We start from the raw sequence: 15,370 nt of genomic DNA on the forward strand, positions 1-15,370 counted from the left end.
CCCTCCCGATTGAATACGCCAACCGCGCCCTCCGCCGCCAGCCCGCTCCGCGCACTCCGCACCTCAGAATTTGACTTCAGCACTGCGCCTCCTCTGAGTGTCCGTATGCGTTTCTCTTTCCTCCTAGTTGTAGGACTTCCACTCAGGCGTTCCTGTGGTTCTGGGTGATGTCCCTTCCGTTTTTTGGTTTCACTTTTGAAGTAGTTGTTCAAAGCAGCAAACTCCGGCGTTAACCTATGCCGCCATCTTGGTTCTCCATATATTTTTATTGATTTTAGAGAGGAAGGGAGAGGGAGAGAGAGATAGAAACATCAATGATGAGAATCATTGATTGGCTGCCTCCTGCACGCCCCCTACTGGGGATCAAGCCCACAATCTAGGCATGTGCCCTTGGCTGGAATCAAACCTGGGACCCTTCAGTCTGTAGGCCGATGCTCTTATCCACAGAGCCAAACCAGATAGGGGTCTCCCAAATATATTTATATATGCTTACATTAGTAAGGGAAAGGGTGAGAATGGATACTGGATAGGTAACTAGAAGTCTCTGCTACAAATATTAGAGAAACATGAAATATTAGATTTATGCATTATTTTTATCCATGTATAACATGATTCATATGTCTTCCTATTTCATTTTTGGTTCAACATCTCTTCCTTCATTTTTTAAAATACATTTTTATTGATTTCAGAGAGGAAGGGAGAGGGAGAGATAGAAACATCAATGATGAGAATCATTGATTGGCTGCCTCTTGCACATCCCCTACTGGGGATAGAGCCTGCAACCCAGGCATGTGCCCTTGACCAGAATTGGACCTAGGACCCTTCAGTCTGCAGGCTGACACTCTATCCACTGAGCCAAACTGGCTAGCGCACATCTCTTCCTTTAATCTGGATCACTGGGACACTGTCTTTTATTACAAATGCTCCCCCCTATCTTTCTTTATTCTAAGCCACAACTATGGTCTCAAATTTCCTTGATCACTGAATGGATAGAAAGTCTTCTTCAGATTCTACTGCAGTATTTGAAACCACATGTATCAGTTAGCTTTTGCTGTGAAACAAACCACTCCAAATTTTTTTTCCACTCCAAATTTTAATGTCTTAAAATAACCATTTTATTCTCTCTTACAATTCTGTGGGCTGATTTGATGTAGCTGGGGCAGGTTTTCGACTGGTCTCACTAGAAAAACTGTTTTGAGGATTTCTATAACTACCAGTTCTCAAACAGATATAGCTACAGTCTTGTGTAGACCCTTGTGTGCCAAGATTACTTCACACTAAAGAAAAACAATGTGTTCCCCTACCCCCCACCCTACAAGAGTTTCAATATAAAAAACTTGAAGAGTGAGACTACAAATTTTAAAGATTAATAAGTGGGCCACCTTCTCTCTTTCCTTACTCTTATGGCCCAATGCCTTCATTGCTTTTAGGGGAGGGCAAGAAAATATCTGGAGAACCTTCTATTTGGGGGGTATCTTGGAGCTATTTGTGACTGAGAATCTTAAAGCAGAGTATCCTTTCATCCTCAGAGAATTCACTCAGGATTCATTACCATACAAAGCTGTTATTGGATTTGGAAGAAAAGAGAAATAGAAAAGAGGGTATCCATCTTTTTTTCTAGTCCTGCTACTTGCTTAACTTAGTTTTAGGTTCTCAGAGGTCTTGAACTCAACAATGTATGCTAATTTGCATTGCAATTATGAAGCCTAATAAAGCAGCCATGTGTTCCCATAATAGAAAGTACTTTTAAGAAAATAAAGTATTTCCATAGAGAAAAGAATAAAAACCATATTTCCACAAAGCAAATAATCATGCACATAGCTAAACATAAAATCAAATTAGCACATTTTTTTACTTAGAAAAACAAACCGTGACACAAGGTGATTATTTGGATATTAGTACAAAGAATTTAAACATACAAGTTCGGCTATAAAAGATCAGGTTAAGCAACTTAGGTAAAAGTCTATCTGTGATGTCATGGTTTCCAAGAAGTGCCAAAAAAGTCACACAATTAAACATTTCTCTGTGCTTTTTTTTTAAAATTCCAGAAGTGTTGTACAGAGAGGTTCATCAACTCATATAGACAGATAAAATTTATTGGGGGGAAAAGCTAAACTGACATTTCCACATTTTATCAATTCAGAAATGAATTTAAAGCAAATAACGAGGCATCTATACAAGAAAGGCAGCTTACAATAATGTTTCTATTGGTACATTACAATTTTTCAGTTCGTATTTTTTAAATGGAGGGGCATCTGTGACATAATATATATAAAAAAACAGAGAACTGACATTAAAAGTCAAATATAAGGATATAAAAGACAACAGTAACATTCCAGCATCCACTGATAAAAAGGCCACCAGGACATTAGCCTGACACCAGCATGACACCATCTACAGCAATTTCTTCGGTTTTTGCCCTTGCCACGCTCTGCTTCAAAAGTGATCTAATAATGGAGAGGGAATAAAAAATTACTTCAAAATGTTCAAAACAATGATATAATCAAACCATTGAACAGCTATTAAAGAGGACTAACTCATATGACCCTATTGCACGGGAACTGGCTTTGACACTGAGTAGTAGGAATAGATGTTATCTTCCAGATGCCAGGTATCCATGCTGAGTGAGCTATGTTCAGAGAAAACAGGGTCACTCTAACACCTAAACGAATCTGGAAAGCCCTGTGAAGCTGAGAAGGGCAAAGTTTAAGAAGAAATTCTTGAATTCCCATTTAAATAAATAAAAAGCAAAAATTAAAGAATGTGAGTTTCTTTAAAAAACTGCTTGCCCAGCCAGTGTGGCTCAGTGGTTGAGAGTCAACCTATGAACCAGGAGGTCACGGTTCGATTCCCGGTCAGGGCACATGCCTGGGTTATGGGCGCCATCCCCAGTGGGGGTAGGGGGGGCGTGCAGGAGGCAGCCTATGGATGATTCTCTCTTATCATTGATGTTTCTATCTCTTTCTCCCTCTCCCTTCTTCTCTGAAATCAATAAAAATTATTTTTTAAAAAAAACTGGCTGGAAGAAATTTAATATTCCCTGTGAATATTTAATAGAAAACTATACAGTTGAAAGGGAATTATTTTGATATATTCAGATTTTGGTAGTTTGTAGTAGCAGTTATTTTCCTTAACGTATTGATTCACATATTCAGAAACTATCTGGCATGTTATTGTTTACATGTGTTGACAAATATTTCCTAATAAGTTATAATCACTTTAATCTAAGACTTTTTAAAATAATCAACAGAGAAGCAGCAAGGTAGGGGGATGTAACATGTCCCTTCTCACCAGGTTTTGGAAATACACTTTTGTGAGATTCTCACTCTCTATTAGGGGAGATGTTGTCATTGGCACACTAGGTCCTGGATGGGTGGTCCTGGGTCTGTTCCTCACGTGGTTAAATCCAATGGCCACAGAACCAAGAACAGACAAGGCAAAATATAGAGGGAGCAACAGATGCCCAGTGAGAATGAAATGGAAAGTCTCAGTGTGGGGGTTCAGGGCAAGTTAATAGGGAAACCGTCCTGTATGAGCTGGGACTTCTGGTGGGTTCTGTAGTCATCCAGTTCATGGAGAAAACTAAAGCTTATGCTCTACTTTTAACATTTTCTTCCCTACAACTGTCTACTTTGGCTTTTAAAACAATAACCACACAACCGTGAAATTCTCCTTTCACTGAGTGGGCCTGTAAAAGGTACCTTCGAGAAGGAAAAATGTAGGGTTTGGCAGATCTGTCTGGTAAGGGTCTCCCTGGTTTGGGGTTGAACTGCATGGAGGTCTGGGCAGCCGGACAGACAACTGTGCTTGCTGGACAAGCAGGCTGACTTTGCTTCGAGTGGAATGGGAGGGTCTGTGTCAAACAGGACTCCCGCCCCCCAAGGCAAGGGGAAAGGACCCAGACTTCTTGTTGCCCACAGGAGCAAATTTGATTGCGTATCCGCAGAAGATGTTACTTTCCAGACTTAGAGAGCACCCTGCTTTTTAGGACTTAGAGCCAAACCCATTTCACTTAATGAGTGAAACTGTCTTTTCTTCGTTCATGTCCCAGAGAGATCACAACTCATTTTTCACAAGATGTGTAAAATAACAGAAGTGATACTCACAAAACACATCTCCTCGAAGGCTTCGTTCCTGCTCCACGTGGTTCTTCAGGGCTGTCTCATCTCTTTTCTCTTCCTCCAGCCCCTCTCTCTTTCTCTCCTCATTCCCCTTTTCCCCTCCATTTGGGCTCCCATCTCTGGAAACACTCTCTTCAGAGTCAAAGGGCCGCAAGTTACCCTTCGGGGCAGGAGTCCCAGCAGGTTCTACGATGGTGTTTTTTATTTTCACCTTCTTTTTCATGCTGTTTTTGTGAGCAAGCAACTTCTTGATTCTGTCTTTGATGGTACCAGGTGCTCTGAGGACTTCCTTCGCAGACTTTTCAGGGATAACTGCAACAAACAATAACAGGCGAGAAGTTCCACCTTGGCCGATAATTAGATAACTCACACAACAACAGAGCATTTGAAAAGTGTTCAAGTGCTGGAAATGAATACTTTCAGAATCAACCCACAGGAGGCTCTACCAGTTGATATTTTCAGAAGAACTATACGTGCATCTGTTTTAAGCAGTTATGTTATGGTAGCATCTTTTTAAAAATATTTTACTAGAGACCCGGTGCACAAAAATTTGTGCACTGGAGGGGGCGGTCCCTCAGCCAGGCCTGCCCCCTCTCACAGTCTGGGAACCCTCAGGGGATGTCCTACTGACGGCTTAGGCCCACTACCCTCCCTTGGGGAGTAGGCCTAAGCTGTAGTCTGTAGTCTGGCCTCCCTCTGAGGGAGGCAACTGGGCCGATCAGGGGAAGGCGCCGCCCCCATCACCCTGCTGCTGCTGCCACTGGCTGCCTCGGGTGCCAGCCCTTGGCCCTCGCTTCTTAGTGCTGGCCCCACCCCCCATCCACTGGTGGGTGGGGGGCAATCTGGGGCCAGGCCAGCTGGGGGAGGGACTGTGGGAGGTTGAAGCACAGCAGATTGCACCCTGTCCAGCCTCCATGGAGGCATGGTGCCGCTGCCTCTGTGGCTGCCTCTGCAGAAAGGGCATCACTGGGACCGGGACCGCGCAGCCCCCTCTCCCGCCGCCTCTGCAGAAGGGGCCGCAGTGCTGGCCAGCCTGCGCTACCACCTCTCCTGCGCCACCGCCTCTTCCGCGCTGCCAGCCCTTGGTCCTCGCAGCCGCTGTGGCCTTGTCTGGAAGGACGTCTGGAAGACCTCTGGTCTAATTAGCATATTACCTTTTTATTACTATAGATTGGTTTTTATAGAGAGGAAGGGAGAGGGATTGAGAGTCAGAAACAATGATGAGAGAGAAACATTCATCAGCTGCCTCCTGTACAACCCCCACTGGGGATCGAGCCTGCAACCAAGGTACATGTCCTTGACCAGAATCAAACCCAGGACCCTTCAGTCTGAGGGCTGACGCTCTATCCACTGAGCCAAACCAGTTAGGGCTGTTATGGTAGTATCTTAACTATCTTTCCTTAGAGGACATACTTTTGTTTTGCTTCAGAGACTACGATGATGAAATACCTGCTCCTACCAAGTTGGGCTACAGGTCCTAAGGTGATGGATTCCTCCGGGGTCCTCTCATATTTCTGCTTTCACACAGGTATTCTTTAAAGCTGGGGTCGTCCAGGTAGCCCTATCGATTTGTCTAAATTTGCTGTTCCAAGATTACAGCTATAGCATTAGGCTGGACCAGGTAAATGGTCAATAATGGGCCATTTGTGACCAATAAAAATGGTGCTTTATGGTTCAATGTGTATATACCTAATTTTCTTCCCTGTTCTCTCTCTGCTTTGAATTTCTTAACCTCAACCCACTACTATCTAAAGTGAAATAATTCTATTTATTGAATATTTATAGAGGATTTTACATTTGCTGTCTTACATTCATTTCCTGTTTCTCACCACTGGATTAAATTGTTTTAAAAATGTACCTCTAGATTGATTCCTCATGCCCCCGGTGGGTCAATGACGAACTCAAGAGGTAGAAAAAAAAGATCGTTTAGCCCAACAACTTTGTTTTATAGATGAGGCAACTGGGTCATGTTAAGTGACTTGCCCAAAGTCACTCAGATACCAAGGGGCAGAGCTAGGATTTGAGGGTGAAGCAGATGAATGATTCTTTTTTTCCAATCCTATTCCCCTGACAGATTTATTCCTGCTTTAGGGTTAAGGGTTACTTTTCTCTAGACTGGTTCAAATGCCTTGAAATCTAGAACCCAAAGATGGATGCCTCCTTTTCAGGGATCTACTCATGACAATTAAAGATATCCAACTAATGTAAAAAAAAAGTAATTTTTTAAGATTAAAAACACTGCCCAGCCAGCATGGCTCAGTGGTTAAGCATCGACCTATGAACTACAGTGGTTCTCAACCTGCTGGCCCTTTAAATACAGTTCCTCATGTTGTGACCCAACCATAAAATTATTTTCGTTGCTACTTCATAACTGTAATGTTGCTACTGTTATGAATCGTCATATAAATATCTGATCTGCAGGATGGTCTTAGGCGACCCCTGTGAAAGGGTCGTTTGACCGCCAAAGGGGTTGAGAACCACTGAATTAGGAGGTCACAATTCGATTCCCAGTTAGGGCACATGCCCAGGTTTCCGGCTCGATCCCCAGTGCGGGGCGTGCAGGAGGCAGCCGATCAATGATTCTCTCTCATTATTGATGTTTCTCTCTCTCTAAAGTGAAATAAAAATATTTTAAAAAATTTAAAACACTGATCTTTAAAATCAAATATATTGTCCTTTTATAAAATATCTAGGCATGTGCTGCTCTAAAACTAATAACAGCTGAACCAATTTATTCAATTCAACTACTTGGATATAGTTTAGAGGAAAATGAAATAAGGGAGTAGACATCAACTTTAGTCCCTGAAAAGAATACTATACAAGAAATTGGAAATAACATTTTTCTTGGCAATGTTTTAATCTCTTCTGTTCAATTCCGTCTCCATTACTTGGTTGATTCACTCTGTATCAAAGCGGTAGAAAAATAAACAAGAAGTCCACAATACTTTGGGCAATCAAAAGGAGAAAGAAAAAATGCTTTGAAAATATACATGCTCTTAATTACTACATTGCTTTTTTTAATACATCGCTTTTACTTTGAAATCAATCTAGGGCTGTTATAACAAGAGCTACATTTCCCTATTCAATGAAATGTCCTACTTATTTACCAATGTGACAGCCTATAATTACAGGTTCGAAATCAACTACTACTAATACAAGTAAGGCATCATTACTCATTTTCCTGACCTTCAAATGGCCTGTTTTGACTTCTTTGCCGGAGGTCGCATGCTAAGTTTTGACTGTAATATGCTGATCAGATATAGACCTTCCCCTGGAGGCCCCACTGTGTAATTCTGCACATGGTTCCCTGAATCTCTTCCCAGGATCCAGCACGAAAATTAACAGGAAACACCCATTCCCTGGAAATATCCTTTATGCAAATCAGTAACATAAAACTAAAGACCTTTAATAAATAATGAGGAGAGGGTTGCAACCTACACCAGGCAAACTGAAACATCTGCTTTCAGTTTCTGCTTTGAAGTTTTGATTTTTTCCTTTTGGAAAAAAAAGATCAAGCCATTACGAACTTTGTGTTCCCAACAATTTCACTCCCTTAGTATGTAAAAAGGGAGCTGGGGCAAGGATAAGGAACCCATGCATATGCATGACCATGAATAGATAGATGTGGCTTTACCTGGGTATTGCTGTTTCAAATTTGACATAACTGATTTTTTTCACGTTACAATTTCTTGATTATTGCACCATCTTCTTGAGAATATAAAAATGTAGGAGGAAGTTGCAGTAGGAGGGCCTTTGACACATTGGGGGATCTCAGACATAAAAACAAGGAATTCCAGGGTTTTTAGATTCACAAGACAGTCTCCTGTAGATGAAGTTGGCAATTTCTCTGGAGGAGATTTGAGATTTCTTTATATACCCACTTTGCCCCCAGCTGGCATGGCTCAATGGTTGAGCGTTGACCTATGAACCAGGAGGTCATGGTTCGATTCCTGGTCAGGACACAAGCCCAGGTTGCAGGCTGGATCTCCAGTGTGGTGTGTGCAGGAGGCATCCGATCCATGATTCTCTCTCATCATTGATGTTTCTATCTCTCTCTCTCTCCCCCTTCCTCTCTGAAATAAATAAAAATTTATATTAAAAATAAATAAATGAATAAATGAATGAATGAATAAATAAACAAATAAGTAAGTAAATAAATGTAGTGCCTACAACTTCAGTATTGGAGTATTGGAGATGTGGTTCGATTAGCAGAGAAGACAAGGCTGAGGCCGAGTTAAATTTCACACACTGCAGGCAAACAGATGAAGGGAGGAAGGAGACATGGAGAGAATGCTTCATCAGAAGAGCTAAGACATCGTGACCAAATGCTACTTACCGGAACACTGAAGTCCACTGCCTTTATATCCCTGCTTGCACTTGCACTTGAAGGATCCTTGGGTATTGAGGCAATTGGCGTAGAGGCTGCACGTATGGGTATTCACAGCACATTCATTTATATCTAAAAATGTGAACAAGCTTGTAGTAACAGGGCATGCTGAAAGACTACCATCTTGGGCCAACCATCAACATCGCCAACAAACCAAGTGTGGCCACAGAACTGTGAGGTGTTCATAATCTCCAGTGCGTTGGCCTGGAGCCCCAGCTAGCCTGACACCAGGTAGGTAGGGAATGTGTCTATAGCAGTGATGGCGAACCTTTTGAGCTCGGCGTGTCAGCATTTTGAAAAACCCTAACTTGACTCCGGTGCCATGTTACATATAGAAATTTTTTGATATTTGCAACCATAGTAAAACAAAGACATATTTTTGATATTTATCTTATATATTTAAATGCCATTTAACAAAGAAAAATCAACCAAAAAAATGAGTTCGCGTGTCACCTCTGACACGCATGTCATAGGTTTGCCATCACTGGTCTATAGCTTACCACCCCACAGCATTCTCATCTGCTTATCCATCCTGCTGAAATTTGTAAGATGTGTAGGTTGTTTTCTTAAATGTCCCATCTGTCTCATTTAGAACTAAATCACAATATCAGGAAATACATTCTATACAGGGAAGGGTTTGGAACTCCTAACAAAGGACAAGACTGGCCAGGAACCATCGACATTATCTGCATATATACAGGCATTTTGATCAAAGACCGCAGACTACCAGGAGCAAGGTCAGGCTGGTCTGAGCTTGTCTGCTGGATTTAGACTAGGAAAGTCGACCAAATTCCACCCAGGTGAGAAGTGCATTGGCCCGCTTCTCTGCCCGCTTTCTAGCTATGCTTTTGTAGACATATGCACACGAAATAGTCTACTGTTCTTAATTTAGCCACAAAAGGAGTTCAGAGGCTAATCTCAATCACTTTTGTTGTTGTTAATCCTCACCTGAGGATATTTTTCCATTGATTTTTTTGGCATTTATTTATTTATTTATTTATTTTTCCATTGATTTTTAGAGAGAGTTGAAGGGAGAGGGAGAGACACACAGAGAGAAACATCAATTGGTTGTTTTCCACATGCACCCCGACCAGGGCCAGGGATCGAGCCTGCAACCAAGATACGTGCCCTTGACCGGAATCAAACCCAGGGCCCTTCAGTCCTCAGGCTGATGCTCTATCCACTGAGCCAAACCAGCTAGGGCTAACCTCAATCACTTTTAAAATCACAAAAAGATTTTTTTCCTTTGGAAGCTCTCCATGCCTGTCCCGTGGAACCTCCTTGTGGGTATCAGGGAACAGGCTTCTGCTCTGTAACACGGCATCACCCATTACAGAGCTGGGTGGGTCTGCAGCAGGGCGTTGGGTCCAAGCCCACGAGAAACAGGGACTTTACAAGCCTGTCTGGGGTGGTCTTTGTGTTTGAGAAGATCTGACAGAAGAGCTGTGGAAGCTTCACAGGACAGTTCAAAACCCAGGGATTGAGTGTTGCCCCAACATGATCACACGGGATGCGTCCTGGGATGCAGGGTTGAATGAATTCTGACTTTCCCCCCAACCGTTAGCTTTCCATGTCATGTGCACATTTGCTACACATGTCATGTGACTAGGATTCTACAGGGGGCTGAACTCCCCTTCACTACAGGACAGTGGTCGGCAAACCGTGGCTCGCGAGCCACATGTGGCTCTTTGGCCCCTTGAGTGTGGCTCTTCCACAAGATACCACGTGCGGGCGCGCACGTACAGTGCGATTGAAACTTCATGGCCCATGCGCAGAAGTCGGTTTTGGGAAAGGAGATAGATGAAACAAGTGTACAAGACGAGTGTGGATGGGAGAGTTGGAAGGGGTCGACCTCAGCGAACGTCCCTCCATCAGATTGAGGACGTTTTTAGCAAAGGCCAGCTTAGGAGTCCCCTAATGAAGTTAATCACCATGTACCTACCTATATAGTTTCAGTTTAAAAAATTTGTCTCTCCAAAGAAATTTCAATTGTTGTACTGTTGATATCTGGCTCTGTTGACTAATGAGTTTGCCGACCACTGCTCTAGGACCCCACGTTATATCAGGGCCATGGGAATGCATCCAAGGGCTCCTCAGATGCCCCATTCCACATGCTCATTGAGACCTGGAATCCCTTCACAGGGGATAAGGGTTTTATTTCACACTGATCAGGCCCACCGCTGACTGATACCAGAATCTGAGCAGAGTGGTTTCGGTGACCCTGGAAGGGAACATTATAGGGATGTGGAGCTGGAATCATGAAAGGGCTGAAGGAGGAGAGGCAAGAGCACGTGCCTTCATCTCCTTCAGCCATTTTTCCAAAGCCACCCTTGCTGGAAACTGCCATGAACAGATCACTGAGATCCAGATTAAACAGGCCTTGTTATTCTTCCTTTTATCAAATATAAAAACTTCTATATTGTTCCCATTTTCAGGTATGTACCTGGACAAAGAATGAAAAATTAAAAACAAAACCATACAGTTTTTTTTTTTTAAAAAAAAAAAGGCCACAAAATGCCTGGCTGATATGGCTCAGTAGTTGAGCATTGACCTATGAACCAGGAGATCACAGTTCGATTCCCTGTCAGGGCACATGCCTGGGTTGCAGGCTCCATCCCCAGTGTGAGGCATGAAGGAGGCAGCTAATTAATGATTCTCTCTTATCATTGATGTTTCTATCTCCCTCTTCCTTTTCTCTCTCTGAAATCAATCTATATATATAAAAGCCTAAGTGACTGGACGGTAGCTATGACACGCACTGACCACCAGGGGGCAGACGCTCAATGCAGGAGCTGCTCCCTGGTGGTCAGTGTGCTCCCACAGCCAACCTCCAACGGCTGGCCAACCTCCTGTGGTCCCTCCCCTGGCTGGCTGCCCCAATCGACCCCGATTGCTGACCAGGCCGAGGGACTCCACCCGTGCATGAATTCATGCACTGGGCCTCTAGTAAAAACATATTTTATATTTTTTTAAAAAGGCCACAAAACATATCTCAAGATATTTGCCCCCATAACAGAGCTATCCAGATTGAAGTTCCTTAGTTTAAATCTTCACTGACCTGACTTCCAATAATTCATGGCGTCAGAGTTCCCTAAATGCCAGACATGTAAAAAATGTAACTGTTTCTGTGTTGTTCAGCTGGCTGGTACCCAAGATTGTTCAACTAATAGACTGAATTGAAATACAGTGGGGCCTTGACTTATGAGTGTCCCGACTAACGAGTTTTTTGAGATGCCAGCTGTCTCTTGCCCAATTTTTTTGCATTGAGTTGATAGAGTAATTTGAGTTAACGAGCTCCTTAACGAGCTCTTTGACGAGCTCGGTCTCGGAAAGAATTAAACTCGTAAGTCAAGGCCCCACTGTAGTTGTAGAGAAAGCCTACATGTTTGGTGGGGATAGGGAAAAAGAAAAAGGTGCTACCAAATCTTACCTACACAGTCATACCGGCCACTGACATATTTCAGTTCGAAACCAACATGACATTTGCAGTAGTAGCTTCCAAATGTGTTCACACATCTCCGATTGTAGGGGCAGACGGCTTCGCCAGAGGCACATTCATCGATATCTAGGATGGAGAACCAGAAGGTGTCAGTGACAGCAAGAAAAGCTTTCTCCCTCTGAAATACACATGCACATGCATGCACACGCACATTACATGTTTGCTGAGTGGATTAATATTTTTCCCGCTCTGTAAACTGCATAGCATACACAGTTTTTGAAAACAGTCAGACAACTACTCTTTAAGCAAACTGAATACACAATCATTTAAATTTTGCATTTTACAAAATAATTATTTCATTAGCAAGCTCTCCCAAGTCCTGCAATATTGACCCAAATCACAGAAATGTGTATAAGAATAGACTTATACACAAATTGTGGGTCAAGCCCGGCCGGTGTGGCTCAGTGGTTGAGTGTCGACCTATGTACCGGGAGATCATGGTTTGATTCCTGGTCAGGGCACATGCCTGAGTTGTGGGCATGATCCCCACTAGGGCGCCTGCAGGAGGCAGCGGATCCATGATTCTCTCTCATCATTGGTGTTTCTATCCCTCCCAGTCTCCCTTCCTCTCTCTGAAATCAATTTTAAAAAAACATTTAAAAAGACTCAGGTTTTGATTTCACTTTCAGATATCAAATCAAATAGATATTGTGCTATTATTTTAGGACGGTGCTGGCTTATTGTTTCTTTTGCATTCTTAAAATAATCAATAAATAAATGATGGGCTGACAGCAATTATTTTTCAGTGATTACTTTCCTGCACACCCTCCTCTCCTTCCAATAAAAATGGCACCTGAACAATCAAAGAGGTAGAGGGGTGTGGGTTCAGTTTTATCAGGAATTAGTCTTGTCATAGAAACCTTCTTTTACTACAGAATACTAAACTTGTCATTCTAATGAAAGCTGTTTGATTACTCTCAAAGAGCAGAGCCAAATTTTTAATTTACATGATTTTTAAAAAGTGTTTAACTGAGGTAGGAACTATTTTGGCTGAGCTTTTTAAATGCAGTTTATCAAGTTATGTATGTTTACAATAAATAAACATCCAGCACCTTGAGTGAAAAATATTTCTATTGTAGTAAGGAATTAAGAATATTAAATCAGGCTGATATTTCCTTATTTAAATAAACAAGATTAATAACTTTTTCAATGTTTTGACTTGGTTTGACATGGCTTATTAATGCTCTGTGCTCCTTGCTCTGAATATTATGTATATTTGGTGCAATATAATTCAGTACAATACTATGAGGATATGCAATTTGGTGGCCGAAGTAACATGTGCAGGATAAATATACTAAAAGAAAACTTTCTTTTTTTTTTACACTATGGCATTAAGCAATCCCCAAATAATAGAGAAATGTTCTTTCTAGCATCCCAAAGTCTAGAGCATATGTGGGTAACAATGTTGTCTCAGAGCCGGACATAAGTCTGTACTTTTAGGAGCTTGCGATGTCTAGTCACCAAGATTGTATCAGTGAAAAAGGAAGAATTGAGCTCTAGCTGGTGTTGCTCAGTGGATAGAGCATCGGTCTGCAGACTGAAGGGTTCTGGGTTTGATTCCAGTAAAGGGCACATGCTGGGTTGTGGGCTCAATCCCCAGTAGGGGGCGTGCAGGAGGCAGCTGGTCAATGATCCTCATCATTGATGTTTCTCTCTCTCCCTTTTCTCTGAAATCAATAAAGATATATATATATGTATATATATACATATATATATAATATTTAAAGTTAAAAAAAAGAAAAAGGAGGAATTGAGTAAAGGGATCAGTCAAGGGCAGGGGATGGGGCATGGAGGTGATGCCTGCTGCCTTACCGATGCAAACTCTTCCATTTGGGGCCAGGTGGAGTCCCGAGGACGGACACAGACACCGTGGCCCTTCCTCTGTGTCTTCACAGCTGTACTGGCAGTATGTCATGGCACACGTCCTAGAGTCTGGAAAAGTAGGCAAGGGTTAGCCTCCTCCCGAGATGCTAAATATTGCTTACTGAGAAACCACCTCAGAGTTCTGGGGTGTTACATGTAACACGTGGAATGGAATCTATATACATGCCTAATATGCAGAGTGTCCCCTCGGGAGTTCGACCAACCGGGAGTTAGACTGACTGGGAGTTCAATTGCTTGCTATGACGTGCACTGACCACCAGGGGGTGCTGCAGAATGAAGGCAGGCCCCGGCCAGCAGCCAGCAGGGACCCTACCCTTGCACGAATTTCGTGCACTGGGCCTCTAGTTATAGGATAAGCTTCGTTGTTTGAGACCCAAATGGAATCTGGGCAGGGCAGTGCCTTGGTGGCTGCATGGTCTGTTTCGATGGCCAGTGTGTTGAATTTGACTGTCTTTGGGTAGGACATGCACCCCTCAGTTACCAGGCTGCATCTGCCTCTCCGCCTGCCTGAGCTCTAATCACTTCTTTATGTCACCCGGCTGCTCTCTACAGGGTGGAAATGCAACCTCTGATGCAGGTGATCAATCTGAGTAATTAGGGCAGAAGAAGCCATTCTAGACAAGCTCTCCATGCATGTCTAGCCTCAATGAGAGAGTCGCTCGAGATATGAGACTTGGTCTTTTAGGTACCAGTTTTAAAACATGTGGCAGATAAAACTGATTGGCTGCTAGCCATTCTGGGCCCGCTTTTCTCTTTATATTAACAGATACTTGTCTTTTTCCCAGTTTCCCTTGCAGCAAAGAGGAGTGATCATGTCACCCAGTTGTGGCCAAAGAGATGTACAGATGAGTCTGCTGGAGGGAGTGGGATTTCTGGAAAAGGTGCTGCTGTACGATAAAAGGGACAGTCATGACAGAGGTGTTCATTCACTGGCGTCACTCCTTTCCTCTTTGTCTTGCCTCCCTTAAATGTATGTGCGATGTCTGGAGCTGCGGCAGCCACATTGTGACTCTGAGGCAACAAGTGTGAGAATGAAATCAATACCCTGACGATGGCAGAGACTGCAGCTAGTAGCCAGCAGCTAGCAGCTAGCAGGGACCCTACCCTTGCACGAATTTTGTGCACTGTTGAGCGGTTGTGAAACGGCCTGCCTCTGGCTATTTTAGCAAATAAGATGATTTAGCTGGATTTTTCTGTCGCTCATTGCTAAACATAACTTATCTCACAAAAATGCCTTTCCTCAGCAGGAGTCCAGTATGTGTGGATCATAAGCTTCTACAACAGGAGAGCATGGCGCATATGCTCCCTTCATCCACCCCATCCATGGCATGCCAATCACCCAGCTACACAAGAGACTGCAAGGAGCCAGGTGCAATACAATCAGCCTCCAGGAGAGCGCTCGGGGCCACCCGGACACGCTGAGCTATAAACAGAGAGGCCCAGGCAACAGTTACATACATAGAAATAGACAAAGAGGGG

The 15,370-nt window shown here is 43.1% G+C and overlaps 1 protein-coding gene across 2 annotated transcripts in view; it reads right to left on the reverse strand.

Annotated features, from left to right (window-relative positions):
* Positions 1–1,841: 1,841 nt before the first annotated feature.
* The window catches only part of EGFL6 (EGF like domain multiple 6), a 38,568-nt gene continuing 25,039 nt past the window's right edge, over positions 1,842–15,370 (reverse strand). For both annotated transcript variants that reach the window (XM_036305426.1, XM_036305425.1), the window contains 5 exons: positions 13,820–13,939; positions 11,939–12,073; positions 8,458–8,580; positions 4,107–4,433; positions 1,842–2,447 (listed from right to left, as the gene is read on the reverse strand). In XM_036305426.1, the coding sequence (XP_036161319.1) occupies positions 2,437–2,447; positions 4,107–4,433; positions 8,458–8,580; positions 11,939–12,073; positions 13,820–13,939 (716 nt within the window). In that variant the 3' untranslated portion in view covers positions 1,842–2,436. The remainder of the gene's footprint in view (positions 2,448–4,106; positions 4,434–8,457; positions 8,581–11,938; positions 12,074–13,819; positions 13,940–15,370) is intronic.

This window comes from Myotis myotis, unplaced genomic scaffold (assembly GCF_014108235.1).
Source record: "Myotis myotis isolate mMyoMyo1 unplaced genomic scaffold, mMyoMyo1.p scaffold_m19_p_4, whole genome shotgun sequence".
NCBI lineage: Eukaryota > Metazoa > Chordata > Mammalia > Chiroptera > Vespertilionidae > Myotis > Myotis myotis.